The 17368-nt window shown below is 48.1% G+C and overlaps 1 protein-coding gene across 3 annotated transcripts in view; it reads right to left on the reverse strand.

The window, feature by feature from the left end:
• GALNT13 (polypeptide N-acetylgalactosaminyltransferase 13) overlaps window positions 1-17368 on the reverse strand; it is a 43113-nt gene continuing 25745 nt past the window's right edge. For 2 of the 3 annotated variants that reach the window (XM_040070251.2, XM_040070252.2), the window contains exons 8-11: window positions 16330-16469; window positions 12861-12959; window positions 10854-10988; window positions 1-2155 (exon numbers count right to left, since the gene is read on the reverse strand). In XM_040070251.2, the coding sequence (XP_039926185.1) occupies window positions 2015-2155; window positions 10854-10988; window positions 12861-12959; window positions 16330-16469 (515 nt within the window). In that variant the 3' untranslated portion in view covers window positions 1-2014. The remainder of the gene's footprint in view (window positions 2156-10853; window positions 10989-12860; window positions 12960-16329; window positions 16470-17368) is intronic. The other variant, XR_005701758.1, reaches the window with a different exon arrangement.

Genomic DNA, 17368 nt, shown 5'->3' on the forward strand with positions numbered 1-17368 from the left:
TACAGAAAATACCGGCATTTTTAATGACCCAGTGCATTTACAGAGGTTTTTGGGGAATTGTGAGGGAAATCCCGGGAAACGTTTCCCCGCTTACCCGTGCTGGGATCCCGCTGTCCTGGGATTTCAGGCTCCTGAACCCTCTGGGCAGTGAGAATTCCCAAAATCCCAGCCCAGAGGGCCACAGCTGCAATTGGGGTGGCTCCCAAAGGAACGTCCCCAGCACATTCCAGGAACGCCCCTGTCCCCACATCCCAGCTGGAAGCAGCTCCCGAGGGCCAGCAGCGCTTTGGGAACAGCCACAGAAGGATTGAGCCCCCCAATTCCTAAATTTTGGGAACACCAACGAAAGGATTGAGCCCCCAGATGCCTAAAACCAGAAAGGATTCCGTGATTCCTCAGGGAGTGGAAGCCCCTGGGGGCAGAGCTGGGCGTGGATCCAGGGACAGAGCTGCGGCCCGGTGGGATGCAGGGATCCATGGATGTGTTGGGATGGAGGGATGGAGACCTTCCAACCTCCAGAGGTCTCAGCTTTGGTCCTTCCAGGTGTCCCCTGAGCCCAAGGTCCGGCCACAGCTCCATCCCCATGGAAGGGACAGTTTAATTCCCATGGAAGGGACAGCTCCATCCCCATGGAAGGGACAGCTCCATCCCCATGGAAGGGACAGCTCCATCCCCATGGAAGGGACAGCTCCATTCCCATGGAAAGGACAGCTCCATCCCCAGGGAAGGGACAGCTCCATTCCCATGGAAAGGACAGCTCCATCCCCATGGAAGGGACAGCTCCATCCCCATGGAAGGGACAGCTCCATCCCCATGGAAGTGACAGCTCCATCTCCATGGAAAGGACAGCTCCATCCCCATGGAAGGGACAGCTCCATCCCCATGGAAGGGACAGCTCCATCCCCAGGGAAGGGACAGCTCCATCCCCATGGAAAGGACAGCTCCATCCCCATGGAAGGGACAGCTCCATCCCCAGGGAAGGGACAGCTCCATCCCCATGGAAGTGACAGCTCCATCTCCATGGAAAGGACAGCTCCATCCCCATGGAAAGGACAGCTCCATCCCCATGGAAGTGACAGCTCCATCCCCAGGGAAGGGACAGCTCCATCCCCATGGAAGTGACAGCTCCATCTCCATGGAAAGGACAGCTCCATCCCCATGGAAGGGACAGCTCCATCCCCATGGAAGGAGAGGACAGCTCCCTCCGTGCCACTCCGAACTCCCACCAGTGCCGCTCCTTCCCCTCAGCATTCCCACGTCTCCTGTGGCATCTTCTGTTGGAATTCCTGGTGAAGGGCAGTCTTGGCCTGGTTTTCCCAACACCAGATCCCATTTTCTCCCGGGACAACCCAGGAAGCTTTGGTGCTGTCAAATCCCGCTGGGCACGAGAGAACACCCAAGATCCTCCGGGATCTCCTCCGGGACCTTCTCTCGGACCTCCTCCAGGACTCCTCCGGGACCTCCTCTGGGATCTCCTCCAGGATTCCTCCGGGACCTCCTCTGGGATCTCCTCCAGGACCTCCTCCAGGATCTCCTCTGGGATCTCCTCCAGGATTCCTCCGGGACCTCCTCTGGGATCTCCTCCAGGATTCCTCCAGGACCTCCTCTGGGATCTCCTCCAGGATTCCTCCGGGACCTCCTCCAGGACCTCCTCTGGGATCTCCTCCAGGACCTCCTCTGGGATCTCCTCCAGGACCTCCTCTGGGATCTCCTCCAGGACCTCCTCTGGGATCTCCTCCAGGACCTCCTCCGGGATCTCCTCTGGGATCTCCTCCAGGACCTCCTCCGGGACCTCCTCCGGCACCTCCTCCGGGATCTCCAGGCGAGCCCAGCCCATCCCGGGACAGCTCCCGGCTCCAGCTGCTGCCGCGGGGCCTTGAGGCCGGGCCGCCTCTCCGCGGTGACACCGACGCCTGCACATCCCAACTCCTCCAGCGTCAGACGGCTCCGAGGGGTCCGAGGGCGCGGCGGCGGCCCCGGGAGAGGGCGGGAAAAGCGGGAAGCGTGGCGGGGGTCAGGCCGCCAGCGTGGTGTTGCGCAGCAGCCACTGCTGGGCGCGGCCGCCGCCGCATTCCCGCATGGAGGGCACCAGCCGATCCTCCTCCGACGGCTCCGCCAGGCACTGGTTGCTGTTCAGGTGCCGCAGGGTGAGCTTCTGCAACGGGATGAACACAGAGAATTCCCGATGAAACCCGGCGCTCCCGTGGGATTCCGGCCGGGCAATACGATCCCCCGGCACTCCGGGCCGGGGTTGGCGGTGGCGTGGAGCTCCGGCCTGCTCCGAGCCAACAGATCCCTGAGCAAAGGGAAAACCGCTCCGAGGGTGTTAGCCTGGTTTTGATTTTCATAAATGGAGTCAGATCTTTTTAGTTACTGTACAATATTCAGAGCCGTTTTCACCTTTTCTCACACATGTAACATAAATAAATCCTTTTGTTTTCCATTCCCTGTCCTTTGCATATTTCTAACCTGAAAACAATTGTAACTGACAATTGGTCTGGCCAGTTGGCTTGAGAGGTGAAAACTCTAAAAGCCAATCTTCTGCTAGACCCACAATTGTATAAAAAGTAAGAAATAAACAAAGAGGCTCTCTCTCAGCCTGGACTCAGCTTTGAGGTGGACGGAGAAACCTCTGCCCTGCAAAACCTCTTGTCTGCGTGTGGCTGCTGTGTGTGTCTCGGTGACACAAGGGGTGTTACCCTGGTTTTTCTGAGTTTCTTTATTAGCCTTTTGATTTTCATAAATGGAGTCAGATCTTTTTAGTTATTGTACAATATTCAGAGCAGTTTTCTACCTTTTTCCCACAGATGTAACATAAACAAATCCTTTGTTTTTCATTCCCTGTCCTTTGTTTGCATATTTCTAACCTGAAAACAATTGTAACTGACAGTTGGTCTGGCCACTGAGGCTGAGGGGTGGAAACCCCAAAAAGCCAATCTTCTGCTGGACCCACAAATGTATAAAAAGTAAAAAAATAAACAAAGGGCTCTCTTCTCTCTGCTCTCTCAGCTGGAAGCTGGATCAGAAGCACCCCTGTGAAAATCTCTTGTCTGCGTGTGACCGCTCTGTGTGTCCCGGTGACACGGGATCCTGCGTTCCCACGGCACAGCATCCGTGGGTTTGGACTCCACGGCCACCTGGAATGTTCGGGACCAGCGCAGGGATTGCCGCCGGTGGGATCGTTTTTGCTCGGTATTCCACGGAAACGCTCCTCCCTGGGACGCCCCTTCCGATCCCACCGCATTCCCGAGGGATGGGGGAATTGGGAGGACGCAAAACGAATTCCACTGGGAGAACAAACCCCCAGAGAAATCCCGGGAAGTTAAACCAGGGAATTCTGTCCTCAAATAAACACCAGGCAGGGTCAGCCCCAGCTGAGCCGGGAGTGTTCCCAGTCATTCCCTGGGATCGTGCCAGGGCCCCACCCCCCTCCCAGCCAGGAATTCCCAGTTCCCAAACTCCCATCCAGCCCTGCTCTCTGGACTCTTCCCCTCTCCAGGTGAACATTCCCAGCTCTCCCAAAACCCTTGGGAATGGGAAACTTCAGGGTGGAAATCCTGGGAATGGGGAATTTCAGGGTGGAAATCCCGGGAATGGGGAATTTCAGGGTGGAAATCCCGGGAATGGGGAACTTCAGGGTGGAAATCCTGGGAATGGGGAACTTCAGGGTGGAAATCCTGGGAATGGGGAACTTCAGGGTGGAAACCCTGGGAATGGGGAACTTCAGGGTGGAAATCCTGGGAATGGGGAATTTCAGGGTGGAAATCCTGGGAATGGGGAATTTCAGGGTGAAAATCCCGGGAATGGGGAATTTCAGGGTGGAAATCCTGCCTGCAGATCAGCCCCTGGAGCAGATCCCGATTTTTATGGCGAGGGAACAAAGAGGGAAAACCAGGATGGGCAGGAAAATCTCGGAGCCCTCAGGAGAGGGGAGAAAGGAGGAATGAATCCCAAAATTCATCCCAAACAGCCCAAAGCTTGGGATCTGCTTAGGGATAGAGGGGCTGGAATGGTGGGAGCTGCTCCAGGGCTTGGGCTCACCCAGGAGGATAAATATTGATATTATAATTTTTAAAAAATCATATAAAATAAATAAATATAAGGGAGAAAATAATATAAAATAAAAACTATACATAATATAAAATAATATATAAAATAATATAATAGAGATTACTATAAAATATATTACCTACCGTATAAAAGTAATATAGAATAATACAAAATTTAAGTGACTAAAAATGTGTTAAATAATATAGAGCATAATATAAAATGTAAGATGATATAAAAATAATATAGCAGAGAATAATATAAAATATAATTTAAAATAAAATTTAAAAAATCATTCTCTTAACTGAGGGAAAATCAGGAATTATTTCCACATTTCTCAGGGCTCATAAACACCATTTATGTTCATTATTTATAATATTTCTAGATAATAATTTATTTTTTTGGAAATATATCATTATATTGATATATTACATAATAAACATATACTGGTGTTTATTAGTGGAAATTTAATAGGTAATATCTACTATATTTCCATATATTTTAGTTTTATATATAAATAAAAGATAAAATAAATACTTATATATATAAATTCAAATATATATGTATTTTAAAAGGCTTTTTCCTGGTGTTCCAACTAAATCACTGGGAAATTCCAACCAGGAATTTCCACCCATCTCCTCGTGCTACTCCACTGAACAACAAAAATTCCAGGAAAATTATAGGAAAAAAATCTATTTAAAAAACCCAAATTCTCCTAAAATTCTGTGGAAAATCCTGTGGAAAATCCTAGGGAATGCTGAAACTTTTTGAGAAAATCTTTTGCAACTGGAATTATTTTTACATCTTGGAATAGGAACCAAATCTTCAGCTCCCGCAGGTTGGAACAGTCACGGTGACAGCGAGAGATCAAGGGAATTTAATTAATCCAAAATTAATTAAAACTAATACTAATTTAGAATAAAAATTACTAGTGACTAATAATTGCTAAGAACTAAGAAGAACTAACACTAAACATCTGTTCTATATATAAAAAATATATATATAAATATAAAATATATTAAAATATATAAAATAAATAAATCATCTTCTGTCTTGTTTTATAGAAAACTTTGGTATGAAAAATTCTATTTTGTCAAATGAAAAATTTGATTGAATTCTGTCAAAATTCTGTGGAAAAGTTCTATTAGATTTTATGAAAATTCTATCCAAATTCTATTAAGATTCTACAAAAATTCTATGAAAATTCCATTTTAAAAAATCAAACAAAATTCCATTAAAAATTCTATGAAAAAAAATCTATGAAAATTCTAATAAAATTTTATGAAGATTCTACAAAAAAATTCTATGAAAAATTCTAATAAAATTCTATGAAAAATTCTACCAAATTCTAGGGAAAATTTATGAGATATTCTATGAAAATTCTAGAAAAGATCCATGAAAATTCAATGAAAAAATTCTATGAAAATTCTAATAAAATTCTATGAAAAATTCCATCAAATTCTAGGAAAAATTATGAGATATTCCACGAAAATTCTACAAAAGATCCATGAAAATCCAACGAAAATTTTACGAAGTTTCATGGAAAAATTTATGCAAATTGTACGAAAAAATTACACGAAACCATGAAAACATTGCGGGAAAGCTTGTGAAAAATTCTCGTAAAATTCCATTAAAATCTACTAATTCCACGAAAAACGAACATTTTCGAAACCGCCAAAAAAAAAAAAAATTTTTAAAAAATATAAAAACTTTTCACCCCCCCCAAAAATAAAACAAGACAGAAACTCCGCGCTCCTCCGGCAGAGCCCGGAGCAGGGAGACTTTTTTTCGGGAATTCCTTACCCCAGCACATCCCAGATTCCCTTGCAACGCCAACGCCCCTACAGGAAATAATCAGTGGGGCTGGAATAAACCTTCCTAAAGACTTCCAGGCGGGAATAATTCCTGAGGATCCATGTCTGCAGGGGGCTCCCGTCGCAGGCCTCCACCGTGGGGCCCTCGGAGCCGTCCTCGATCCTGCCCAGCGTCAGGCACGACTGCGTGATGATGTGCAGGAACGTGCGCCTCTGGAAAACCGGGAACGCTCAGCGGGAACGGCCGAGCGCAGGGCGGGGAGAGCCGGCGGGATAAACCGGGAATGGCGGATGGAGGACGGGCCGGGAATGCGGCGGGGACGGAGCGGGAATGCGCGGGGGTGGAATTCACGGACTGGGATTTAATTCCAGGCAAAATCTCCTCCCTGCTCTTGAGACCGTTCCCGTGATCCCGAGTGGATTGTGGATCCCAATACTGTTCTCTCTACGCCTGGATTGCTGCAATTCCCCATTGGAAAGATCCAAGCAGAGATGGGATTTTCCTAGCAAAAACCCCAAAACTTCCACCTTGCTCTTGAGACCAAGATCCAGCAGAGTGTGGCTCCCAATCCCGCTGCTCCAACCCCTTGGATTGCTGCAATTCCCCATTGGAAAGACCCAGGAAGAGACGGAGTTTTCCTGGCAGAAATATTCCAAAACTTCCACCTTGCTCTTGAGAGCACCTTGCCCATGGATCATTTCCATGATCCTGAGTGGATGGTGGATCCCAATCCTGTTCTCTCTTGGATTGCTGCAATTCCCTACTGGAAAGGCCCAGGCAGAGACTGGGTTTTCCAGGCAGAAATATCCCCAAATTTCCTCTCTGCTCTTGAGACCATTCCCATGATCCAGCAGAGCGTGGATCCCAATCCCGTTCTCCCTTGATTGCTGCAATTCCCCACTGGAAAGATCCAGGTAGAGATGGGGTTTTCCTGGCAAAAACCCCAAAACTTCCACCTCGCTCTTGAGAGCACCTTGCCCATGGATCATTCCCATGATTCTGAGTGGATTGTGGATCCCAATCCTGTCCTCTCTACATCTGGATTGCTGCAATTCCCCATTGGAAAGATCCAAGAAGAGATGGAGTTTTCCAGGCAGAAATATTCCAAAACTTCTACCTTGCTCATGGATCATTCCCATAATCCTGAGTGGATTGTGGATCCCAATCCCGTTCTCTCTACGCCTGCATTGCTGCAATTCCCTACTGGAAAGGCCCAGGCAGAGATTGGATTTTCCAGGCAGAAATATCCCAGAACTTCCACCTTGCTCTTGAGACCATTCCCATGATCCAGCAGAGTGTGGCTCCCAATCCTGTTCTCCCTTGGATTGCTGCAATTCCCCATTGGAAAGTTCCAGGCAGAGATGGGGTTTTCCAGGCAGAAATATCCCAGAACTTCCACCTTGCCCTTGAGAGCACCTTGCCCATGGATCATTTCCATGATCCTGAGTGGATTGTGGATCCCAATCCCGTTCTCTCTTGGATTGCTGCAATTCCCTATTGGAAAGATCCAGGTAGAGATGGAGTTTTCCAGGCAAAAACCCCAAAACTTCCACCTCGCTCTTGAGAGCACCTTGCCCATGGATCATTCCCATGATCCAGAGTGGATGGTGGATCCCAATCCCGTTCTCTCTTGGATTGCTGCAATTCCCCATTGGAAAGACCCAGGCAGAGATGGGGTTTTTCCTGCACAACCCACCCTGAATCCCATTTGGGAATCACCCAATTAAAACCAGAATTCATTAAATATTCATGAGTTTGGGGTTTTTTTCCCCCAACCACAATTCCAGCTTTTCTTTTTCCGGTGCCAATTCCACGTGGGGTGAGATGAAGGGGAGCTTCCACTTCCCTAAATTCTTCCCACCCCATCCCTGAGGTACCCGGGGCTGGAGCAGCTGGAATGCTCTCCCCGCATCCCTGCCCCTCACCCCCCGCTCCTCTTCCATGTTTTTGGACTGGGAATGGAAAAAGTGAAGTGGGGATAAAGGAGCCACTAAAAATACCGGGGCCAAGTGTCCCAGGAATGTCCCTTGGAGTCAGGGGCAGGGACAGCAGGGCTGGATCGCTCCGGATCAGCGCTCCCCATTCCCTCCGGTCCATGGATATTTCCAAGGAAAGCAGAGGTCCGTAAGTAAAAGGACTTGGAATTCTCTCTGGTGTTTACAGGATGTCAAATATCCAAAGGAAGCAGATTCCTCACATGGGGATAAACATGAATGTGGGAATCTGAGCAGGCTTTTCCTGGCACAGGGATACATGGAAGGGTTTGGGATGGAAAGATCTTAAATCCCACCCCAATCCACCCCTGCCATGGGCACGGACACCTCCCACCATCCCAGAGTATTCCAGCCTGGCCTGGGACACTGCCAGGGATCCAGGGGCAGCCACAGCTGCTCTGGGAATTCCATCCCAGCCAGGAATTCCCAGTTCCCAGTCTCCCACCCATCCCTGCCCTCTGGCAGTGGGAGCCATTCCCTGTGTCCTGTCCCTCCATTCCTTGTCCCCAGCCCCTCTCCAGCTCTCCTGGAGCCCCTCAGGAGCTCTGAGCTCTGCCTGGATCCTTCCCTTCTCCAGGGGAACATTCCCAGCTCTCCCAGCCTGGCTCAGGGAATTGGGAAGCTGTGGAATGTTGGAGCAGCAGCTATGGAGAAGCAGAGAGCGAGGGCACTGCTACAGGAGCTATTCCAGGGGTCGGGATTTGGCACAGGGATTGCACCAGACTTACCTCAAAGTCATATTCCCATTTCCCAAAATACTGAGGGAAGGGGAGACAGAAGAAAAGCGGAGTCAGGGATCCAAGGAACATTTTTTGTGCAGCCCCTCAGCTCTCCCTGGATGGGAATTCCACAGCTTTGCGCAGACACCAGGATTGGGGACAAACAACGGCAATTACCCAGGAAAAAATCATGGAATTCCGAGCGGGAAGGGATCCACAGGGATCATTGATCCAACCCCTGGCCCTGCCAGGATATCCCAACAATCCCATCCTCTCCAAACACTCCTGGAGCTCTGGCAGCCCTGGAATAAACCCTGAGGAATTTTTCAGGAATAAACCCTGACATCATCGTCCATCCACAAGGAATTAAAATCCTTCTTATCAGCTCTGACACATTTCCAACCTAATTTTTTTCCCCTGGATTCCTTCGTGCGTGTCACGTCCCAGGATCTCACCCCTCTCCACATCCAGAGATTTTCCTGGATGTCACAACGGGAATCACCAGGCCCGGGAGCCTGGAATTTATTCAGTCTTTAAATCCCACAAATTAAATCAGAAAATTATTTTAAAAATTAATAATAGCAGGAAATTGTCGAAAAATTCCACGAAAATCCCTCAGAGAAATCCTTTTTAGGATTATTTCATGTCCTGTTGTCCGTTGCCAAGCCAGAATTCCTAAAAATTCCTAAAAATCACCCAAAAATCTCTCCATGCAATTCCTGAATCAGCAAGGAAAGGAATAATCAGTGTAATTCCACTGGAAAATCAAATTAATTAATACAACGGATTCAGGAAATACCCTGGAATTGTTTCTCTGGGAAAAAAAACAAAACAAAAAAAAAAAATTGGAATATCACAACTGGTTGTTTTCTTGGGAAAAAAAAAATCCTGGATATTATGAATGTTTGGAGGCTAATAATACACTAATAAACGTTTAATTAATGGCAATAATGAAATGAGAGGGAAAAGGGGCAGCTGAAATCTGAATATTCCAAGGTAAATTGGTAATGACAAGACTTGCTCAATAAATCCAGGGATTTATAAATGGGATGTTTTCCAGGAGAACAAGCAGCCAGTCCTCGGAGATGCCATAAAGAACACGGAGCATTCCTGCTTTAGGAGCTCCATCTCATGGCCGAGCTGGGTTTTACGCAATTCCTGGGAAATTCGCCCCAGTTTCAGGGAAAAACCAGCACGTTCCCTGTGTGTATTTTGTTGGAAGAATTCCAGCCTTCCCGGCAGGAAGGGTGGAGGTGTCCAAGGAACTCCTGGATGTGGCTGGGCTGGGACAAGCTGGGGATGGGGCAGAGCTTGGAATTGATGACCTGGGAGGGCTTTTCCAGCCTCAGGGTGGACAGCAGCAGGAATTTCCCCATGGAAAGGGAGCTCAGGGCTTGGAAGTGCCCAGGGAGGTTTGCAGGGCCCATCCCTGGAGGTGTCCCAGGAATTCCTGGAGGTGGCACTTGGGGACAAGGTGGGATCTGGCACAGCTCCATGACCTCAGATCTCTTTTCCATCCTCATTCTGGGATCCTGAGCTCCAGAATCCCAAAGGCTTTTCCCAGAAGGGAACGTCCATCCCAGCCAGCCCCAGCACAGAAGGGTCCCTGCCCCAGCCCCTCCTGGCAGGGAACATTCCGTGTTCCCCACAGCTCCAAACCCCTCAGGGCAGCGATGGAAAAGGAGCCTGAACGGCCCTAAAATCACATTTTTGTACATTGGGGGAGAATTCTTCCTGGAAAGGGAGCTCAGGGACTGGAAGTGCCCAGGGAGGTTTGCAGTGCCCATCCCTGGAGGTGTCCCAGGAATTCCTGGAGGTGGCACTCAGGGCTCTGGGTTGTGACAAGGTGGGATCGGGCACAGTTTGGATTCCATGACCTCAGAGCTCTTTTCCATCCTCATTTTGGGATCCTGAACTCCAGAATCCCAAAGGCTTTTCCCAGAACTGAACATCCATCCCAGCCAGCCCCAGGGCTGGGAACATTCCGTGTTCCCCCACAGCTCCAAACCCCTCAGGGCAGCGATGGAAAAGGAGCCTGAAATCCCATTTTTGCACACTGGGGGGGAAATTCCCCACGGAAAGGGAACTCAGGGATTGGAAGTGCCCAGGGAGGTTTGCAGTGCCCATCCCTGGAGGTGTCCCAGGAATTCCTGGAGCTGGCACTTGGGGACAAGGTGGGGACAAGGTGGGATCATCGGGCACAGCTCCATGACCTCGGAGCTCTTTTCCGGCCTCGGGGATGCGGGATTGCGCCCGGCCCATTCCCAGCCCCGCGTACCTCGGCGTCGTATTCCCAGAGCTGGTTTCCCCTCAGGTGGTGGCACTTGAGCATCAGCACGGGGCCGTTGAGCCGCGACACGTCCAGGCACAGGTCGTCCGTGCGGATCTCCTTGTCCGCCGTGTAGGAAAACACCTGGAGCACAGAGAGGACGGAAAAGGGCTGGGAGCGACCCCGGGCTGGCTCGGGAGCTGGAGCCTTCCATCGGAGTTCAGGGGAAGGTTTTCACATTGGAGAAATCCATCGGAATTGAGGGAAAAAGGAAAGGATTTTTATTGGAGAAACCCATCAGAATTTAAGAGAAGGGAAAAGGTTTTCCATTGGAGAAATCCATTGGGATTCATGGGAAGGGAAAGGTTTTTCCATTGGAATTCGGGGAAAAGGAAAGGATTTTTATTGGAGAAACCCATCAGAATTTAAGAGAAGGGAAAGGTTTTCCATTGATGAAACCCATTGGAATTCAGGGGAAAGGAAAGGTTTTCCCACTGGAGAAATCCACTGGAATTCAGGGGAAGGGAAAGGTTTTTCCATTGGAATTCAGGGAAAAGGAAAGGTTTTCCATTGGAGAAATCCATTGGAATTCAGGGGAAGGGAAAGGATTTTTATTGGAGAAATCCTTCGGAATATAGGAGAATGGAAAGGCTTTCCATTGGAGAAATCCATTGGAAATAAAGACAGGAAAGGTTTTTCCATTGGAGAAATCCATTGGAATTCATGGGAAGGGAAAGGTTTTTCCATTGGAATTCAGGGAAAAGAAAAGGATTTTTATTGGAGAAATCCATCAGAATTTAAGAGAAGGGAAAGGTTTTTCCATTGGAGAAATCCATTGGAATTCTGGGGAAAGGGAAAGGTTTTCAACTGGAGAAATCCATTAGAAATAAAGATGGGAAAGGTTTTTCCATTGGAGAAATCCATGGGAATTCAGGGGCAGGGAACGGTTTTCCATTGGAGAAATCAATTGGAAATACAGATGGGAAAAGGTTTTTTATTGGAGAAATCCATTGGAATTCAGGGGAAGGGAAAGGTTTTCCGTTGGAGAAATCCATTGGAATTCAGGAGAATGGAAAGGATTTTTGCTGGAGAAATCCACTGGAATTCAGGGGCAGGGAACAGCTTTCCAAGCCAAAAAGCAGCGGAATGAGGCCAATCTCCGGTGAGGATGGAGGAAGCGACAGGAGGAGATGGCAGGAGTTGGGATGAACCTCCAGGATAAACCAGGGACGGGAACACGGAGCATCCCAGCCTTTCCCACCAGGAATGCGGCCAGGAGCAGGCGTCTGGAACACCAGAGCTACCAGGGAATTGTGACCGCGCCAGGCTGGCACCACCCCCCGGAAAATTCCACACATAAACAACGAAAGATTGTAACTAATTAAAACAGAATTCATTTAAAATACGCTTAAAAGTCCCCTAATTATAATTTACATCCCAAACCCCATCCGGATATTTGAATATCCACTGGGATATGCAAATTTTATTCCAATCAAGCCAGAGTCATTTGTCACAAGACCAAGAATTCCATCCGCTTTTCCACTCCCTTTCCAGCCCCTCTAAATGAAAACACCCCAGGCCCCCACTACTGGAATTCCACCAAAGAACTCAACTTCCACGAATATCCTGGATATTTATTTTCCCTACCCGCATTCAGAGCAGCTGGATCCAGCCGGGTTTATGGAGATTCCCGCCCGTTTCATTTTTACGAAAATTAAGTTCAAATCCCTGATCAAATTTCCTAATGTTCGTGTCTGGAATGTCAGATTTATTATTAAATGGATTCATATATTCACTGGGATACTTCCCATGGATATGCACCAACATTCCCCCCGGAATCTGGCGCTGAAATTGAAGAAAATGGCTGAGTCCTCTTAAAATCCTTCCAGCTCGAAAACGAAAATGTTTTGGACTTTTCATGGATTGTTCTGATATCATACAAAATCCAAAACAGAATCTAAAATATTCCAGAGGAATTCCTGGACAAATCAGCCGCTTCTCCCTGTTTTTATTTACCTGGTTCCCTCCCATGCCGTGGCAGTTGAAAAATCCCACTTTTTCGTTCTCCTTGCGGCCCATGTTGTCCAAGCACTGGTTGGTTTCAACATTCCTGATCTGGAGGGAGGAGAGAGGTGAAAATATTCCTTAAAACGCTTCCAGATTTGTGCAGAAAGCTGCGACTTGTGAACAGATCCCATTCCCAAACAGCCATGGAATGGCTCGGGTCGGAAGCGGCCCCCGAAGCTCATCCATGGTCACGGACACCTCTCAGCATTCCACGCCCATGAGGGAATTCAGGCTGATTATCCCAAATCTGTCGGAATCTTTCTTTATTTTTCCCTCTGTTTACCCCAGAAAAAAACAAAATATCCACTTGGGAAATGCAGTTTGGGGCCTGGTGCCGCTCACCTTCGATTCGCACCATTTTTTTCCTTGGATCTGAGCCCAGGAGGAGCCGTCCGGGGCAGGACACGGATCATTTATGGCCTAATGATGCCGCTCCAGCTTGGCCGGATCAAATCCTGCCCAAACCTCTCCTGAAAGGCGGGAAAACGGCCAAAAAAATTGCACTTCCAACGCCTTGAAAATTCCCCATTTCTCTGCCGCCGCCTGGGCTTTGAGGCCGCAATTCCCTTTTCCTGCTCCGCTGGAACAGCCGAGCAGGGCTTTAATTCCCAGCTCCTGCCTGAGCTGCTGTTTCCATGGAAACCGGGGCCACACTGCACAAATCAGGTGTTTTAATCGCTATTTTCTGCCTTTCTCATCCCATTTTCCGGCCTGACAGCGTGGCACAATCCCGCTTTATTTGACATTCCCCAGACAATCCCCTTTCCTCGCCGGAAATCCCCCACTTCCCTTTATTTTGGCAGGATTAAACCTGGAATCCTCCAGCGCCTTTTATTCCTGCCGACAATGGCAGAATTCAATGGGAAATCACTTCCCTGGATGCCAAAAAAAGCGCCATTTGTTCCTCGGAGTGTTGTTCCAGGATTGTTATTCCATCATCAAATCAAATCAAATCAAATCAAATCAAATCAAATCAAATCAACCCATTCTGGAGCTTTTAAAAGGCAGCGTAGGAATGACTCAAGGTTAATATTTTTAGTTGAATTAGTTGAATTTGAAAGAAAATTCCAGCCCCTGGTGGTCCCAGAGCCTTGGGATTACCAGGAATGTCCCTGATCCTCAGCTCCAGGCTGGAAAACACTCAGTGAACAAACATTTCTTTGGAAAAAAAACAAAACAATCAAAAAAAAAGCCATTTTTAGTCTCTTTCTAAGCAATAAATGATGATGGAATGCTCCCCTCAAGGGCTCCACATTCATTGTGTCAAAATATCAATCCCAAACTTCACTCTTCCAATCTCCTGCTCCATTTGGGAGACAAATTTGCCTGGTGAACACTCGGATTTAAAATGGATTTAAAGGGAGATTTTTAAGGAGAGGGAATGCGTTCGGAACAGCAACTCCTCCTTGAAAAGGACTCAAAAAAAGGGGAAATAAAGAGAGATAAGAAATCAAGAGGAGTAAGAGACAAGAAGAGAACTCCAGCACCTGAGTCCTGGCTCCAAAGCCACCTCATCCCTTGGGAATGGATCCATTGGCTCTGGACAGCTCCTGCTTTCCTGTACAACTGGTTTCCTTCACTTACAGGTTTTACTGGTTCCTTGTACCTACTGGTTTTCCTTACTAACTGGTTTCCAGTCCTTACTGGTTTCCTTTATTTACTGGTTTCCTGTTCTTAGTGGTTTCTTTATTTACTGGTTTCCATTATTTGCTGGTTTCCTTTACTTACTGGTTTCCTGTTCTTACTGGTTTCCATTCTTTACCAGTTTCCTTTATTTACTGGTTCCCTTTATTTACTGGTTTCCTGCATTGCTGATTTCCTTTATTTACCGGTTTCCTGTTCTTACTGGTTCCCTTTATTTACTGGTTCCCTTTATTTACTGGTTTCCATTATTTACTGGTTTCCTGTTTTTACTGGTTTCCTTTATTTACTGGTTTCCTGTTTTTACTGGTTTCCTGTTCTTGATGGCTTCTTGTTCTTACTGGTTTTCTGTTCTTACTGGTTTCTTTATTTACTGGTTTCCATTATTTACTGGTTTCTTTATTTACTGGTTTCCTTTATTTTCTGGTTTCCTGCTCTTACTGGTTTTCTTTATTTACTGTTTTCCCGTTTTTACTGGTTTCCTTTACTTACTGGTTCCCTTTATTTACTGCTTTCCATTATTTACTGGTTTCCTTTATTTACTGGTTTCCATTATTTCCTGGTTTTTATCCCTTCCTGGTTGCCTGGATTTCCTGGTTTTCTTTACCTGCTGGTTTGTTGTAGTTACCGGTTACCCGTGAGATTGCTTTCCTTTGCTTCCTGCTTTCCAGTCCTTCCTGGTTTCCTTTATTCCCTGGTTTTCCCGCTTTCCTAGACTTCCTGCTCTGTTGTAGTTACTGGTTTCCTTCACTTACGGCTTTCCAGTTCTCGCGTTACTTACTGGATTGTTGTACTCCAGCCTTCCTGCACGGATCCATTTCCTTTAATTCCTGGTTTCCTGCAATTCCTGGTCGGCTTCACTTCCCAGTTTCCTTCCTCCACTGGTTTCCTTCCTTTACTGATTTTTCTCCACTGGTTTTCTTTCCTTTCTTTACTGTTTCCCTTCTCCACTGGTTCCCTTCCTTTCTCTACTGGTTTCCTTTCTCTTCTCCACTGCTTTCCTTCCTTTCTCCACTGGTTCCCTTCCTTTCCTCCACTGCTTTCCTTTCTTTATTGTTTCCCTTCTCCACTGGTTTCCTTCCTTCCCTCCACTGGTTTCTTTTCTCTACTGCTTTCCTTCCTTTCTCTACTGGTTTCCTTCTCTTCTCCACCGATTTCCTTCCCTTTCTCCACTGGTTTCTTTTCTCCACTGGTTTCCCTCCTCTCCTCCACTGGTTTCCCTTCTCCACTGCTTTCCTTCCTTTCTCTACTGGTTCCCTTCCTCTTCTCCACTGGTTTCCTTCCTCTTCTCCACTGGTTCCCTTCCTTTTCTCCACTTGTTTCCTTCCTTTCCTCCACTGGTTTCCCTTCTCCACTGGTTTTCTTTCCTTCCTTTACTGGTTTCCCTTCTCCACTGGTTCCCTTCCTTCCCTCCACCGGTTTCTTTTCTCCACTGCTTTCCTTCCTCTTCTCCACCGATTTTCTTCCTTTCTCCACTGGTCTCCTTCCTTTCTCCACTGATTTTCTTCCTTTTCTCCACTGATTTCCTTCCTTTCCTTTACTGGTTTCCCTTCTCCACTGGTTCCCTTCCTTTTCTCCACTGGTTTCCCTCCTTTTCTCCACTGATTTCCTTCCTCTCCTCCACTGGTTTCCTTCCTTTTCTCCACTGGTTCCCTTCTTTTCCTCCACTGCTTTCCCTTCTCCACTGCTTTCCCTTCTCCACCGCTTCCCAGCACTCCTGCCTCCCTGCCCTCCCCGTTTTCCCGCGTTCCCGGTGGATCCCGTGCCGGGCCCGTACCTCTCCCAGGGAGTAGTAGCGCCGCGGGATCTGCGAGTCGGGGTAGACGTTCTCCAGGTACCAGGAGAAGGGTTTGCAGCCCAGGCTCTCCCGTAGCGCCTTCCTGACGGAAACGTCTCCGTAATCCACCTTCACCACCCCTGGAATGGCGACACGAGAGCGCGTCAAGCATCCCTGTTCGGGAAAACCCCGGAGCCGCCGCCCGCTCCTCCTGATTCCTGATTCCTGATTCCAAGCCGTGAGCTGGGATTGGGAGCAGCAGGATGTGAGGGATGAGTGGCTGCCTCCCCACGGAGGCGTGCAATTAATTTATTAATTAACTCATTAATGGAGCCAAGCGAAACGCTTGGAAAACGATCCTTTTTCTTCCCTTTGTCAATCTGGGAAGGCGGGAGCGCAGAATTCCTTGATTTCTTCATGTTCCAAAATCACAAAGGAATCTCTTCCCGTTTTAACAAACCACTCTTCCCTGCACTCTCCTGACAGGAATAACTCTGACAAGGTGGGGAGGCCCTGGCAAAGATTCCCGGAGAAGCTGTGGCTGCCCCTGGATCCCTGGAAGTGTCCAAGGCCAGCACCTGAGCTGGATTTCCTTGGAGAATCCCATGGCTCTTCTCACTCTTTGTGTCCATCTCCAGACACCACAAAAGGTCCCGAAGGAGAAGAGAAGGAGCCAGGCACGGGTGAGCATCAGCAGGATCAGGACACAAGGTTTTCATGGAATCACTGAGGCTGGAAAAGCATTCCAAGGTCATGGAGTCCCAGCTGTGCCCCATGATCCCACCTTGTTCCCAGCCCAGAGCTCTGAGTGCCACCTCCAGGAATTCCTGGGACACCTCCAGGGATGGGCACTGCAAACCTCCCTGGGCACTTCCAAGCCCTGAGCTCCCTTTCCATGGGGAAATTCCTGCTGATGCCCACACACACACCGAGATTCCAGTTCCAAACCAGCTCAGAGCCACCAGCTCCTGATGGATGGAGGGAAGGAGTGAAGGAGTGAAGGAGGGAAGGAGGGAAGGAGAACTGCTGGAAACCAGTG

This window comes from Hirundo rustica, chromosome 7, assembly GCF_015227805.2.
Source record: "Hirundo rustica isolate bHirRus1 chromosome 7, bHirRus1.pri.v3, whole genome shotgun sequence".
In the NCBI taxonomy this organism is placed as follows: Eukaryota; Metazoa; Chordata; class Aves; order Passeriformes; family Hirundinidae; genus Hirundo; species Hirundo rustica.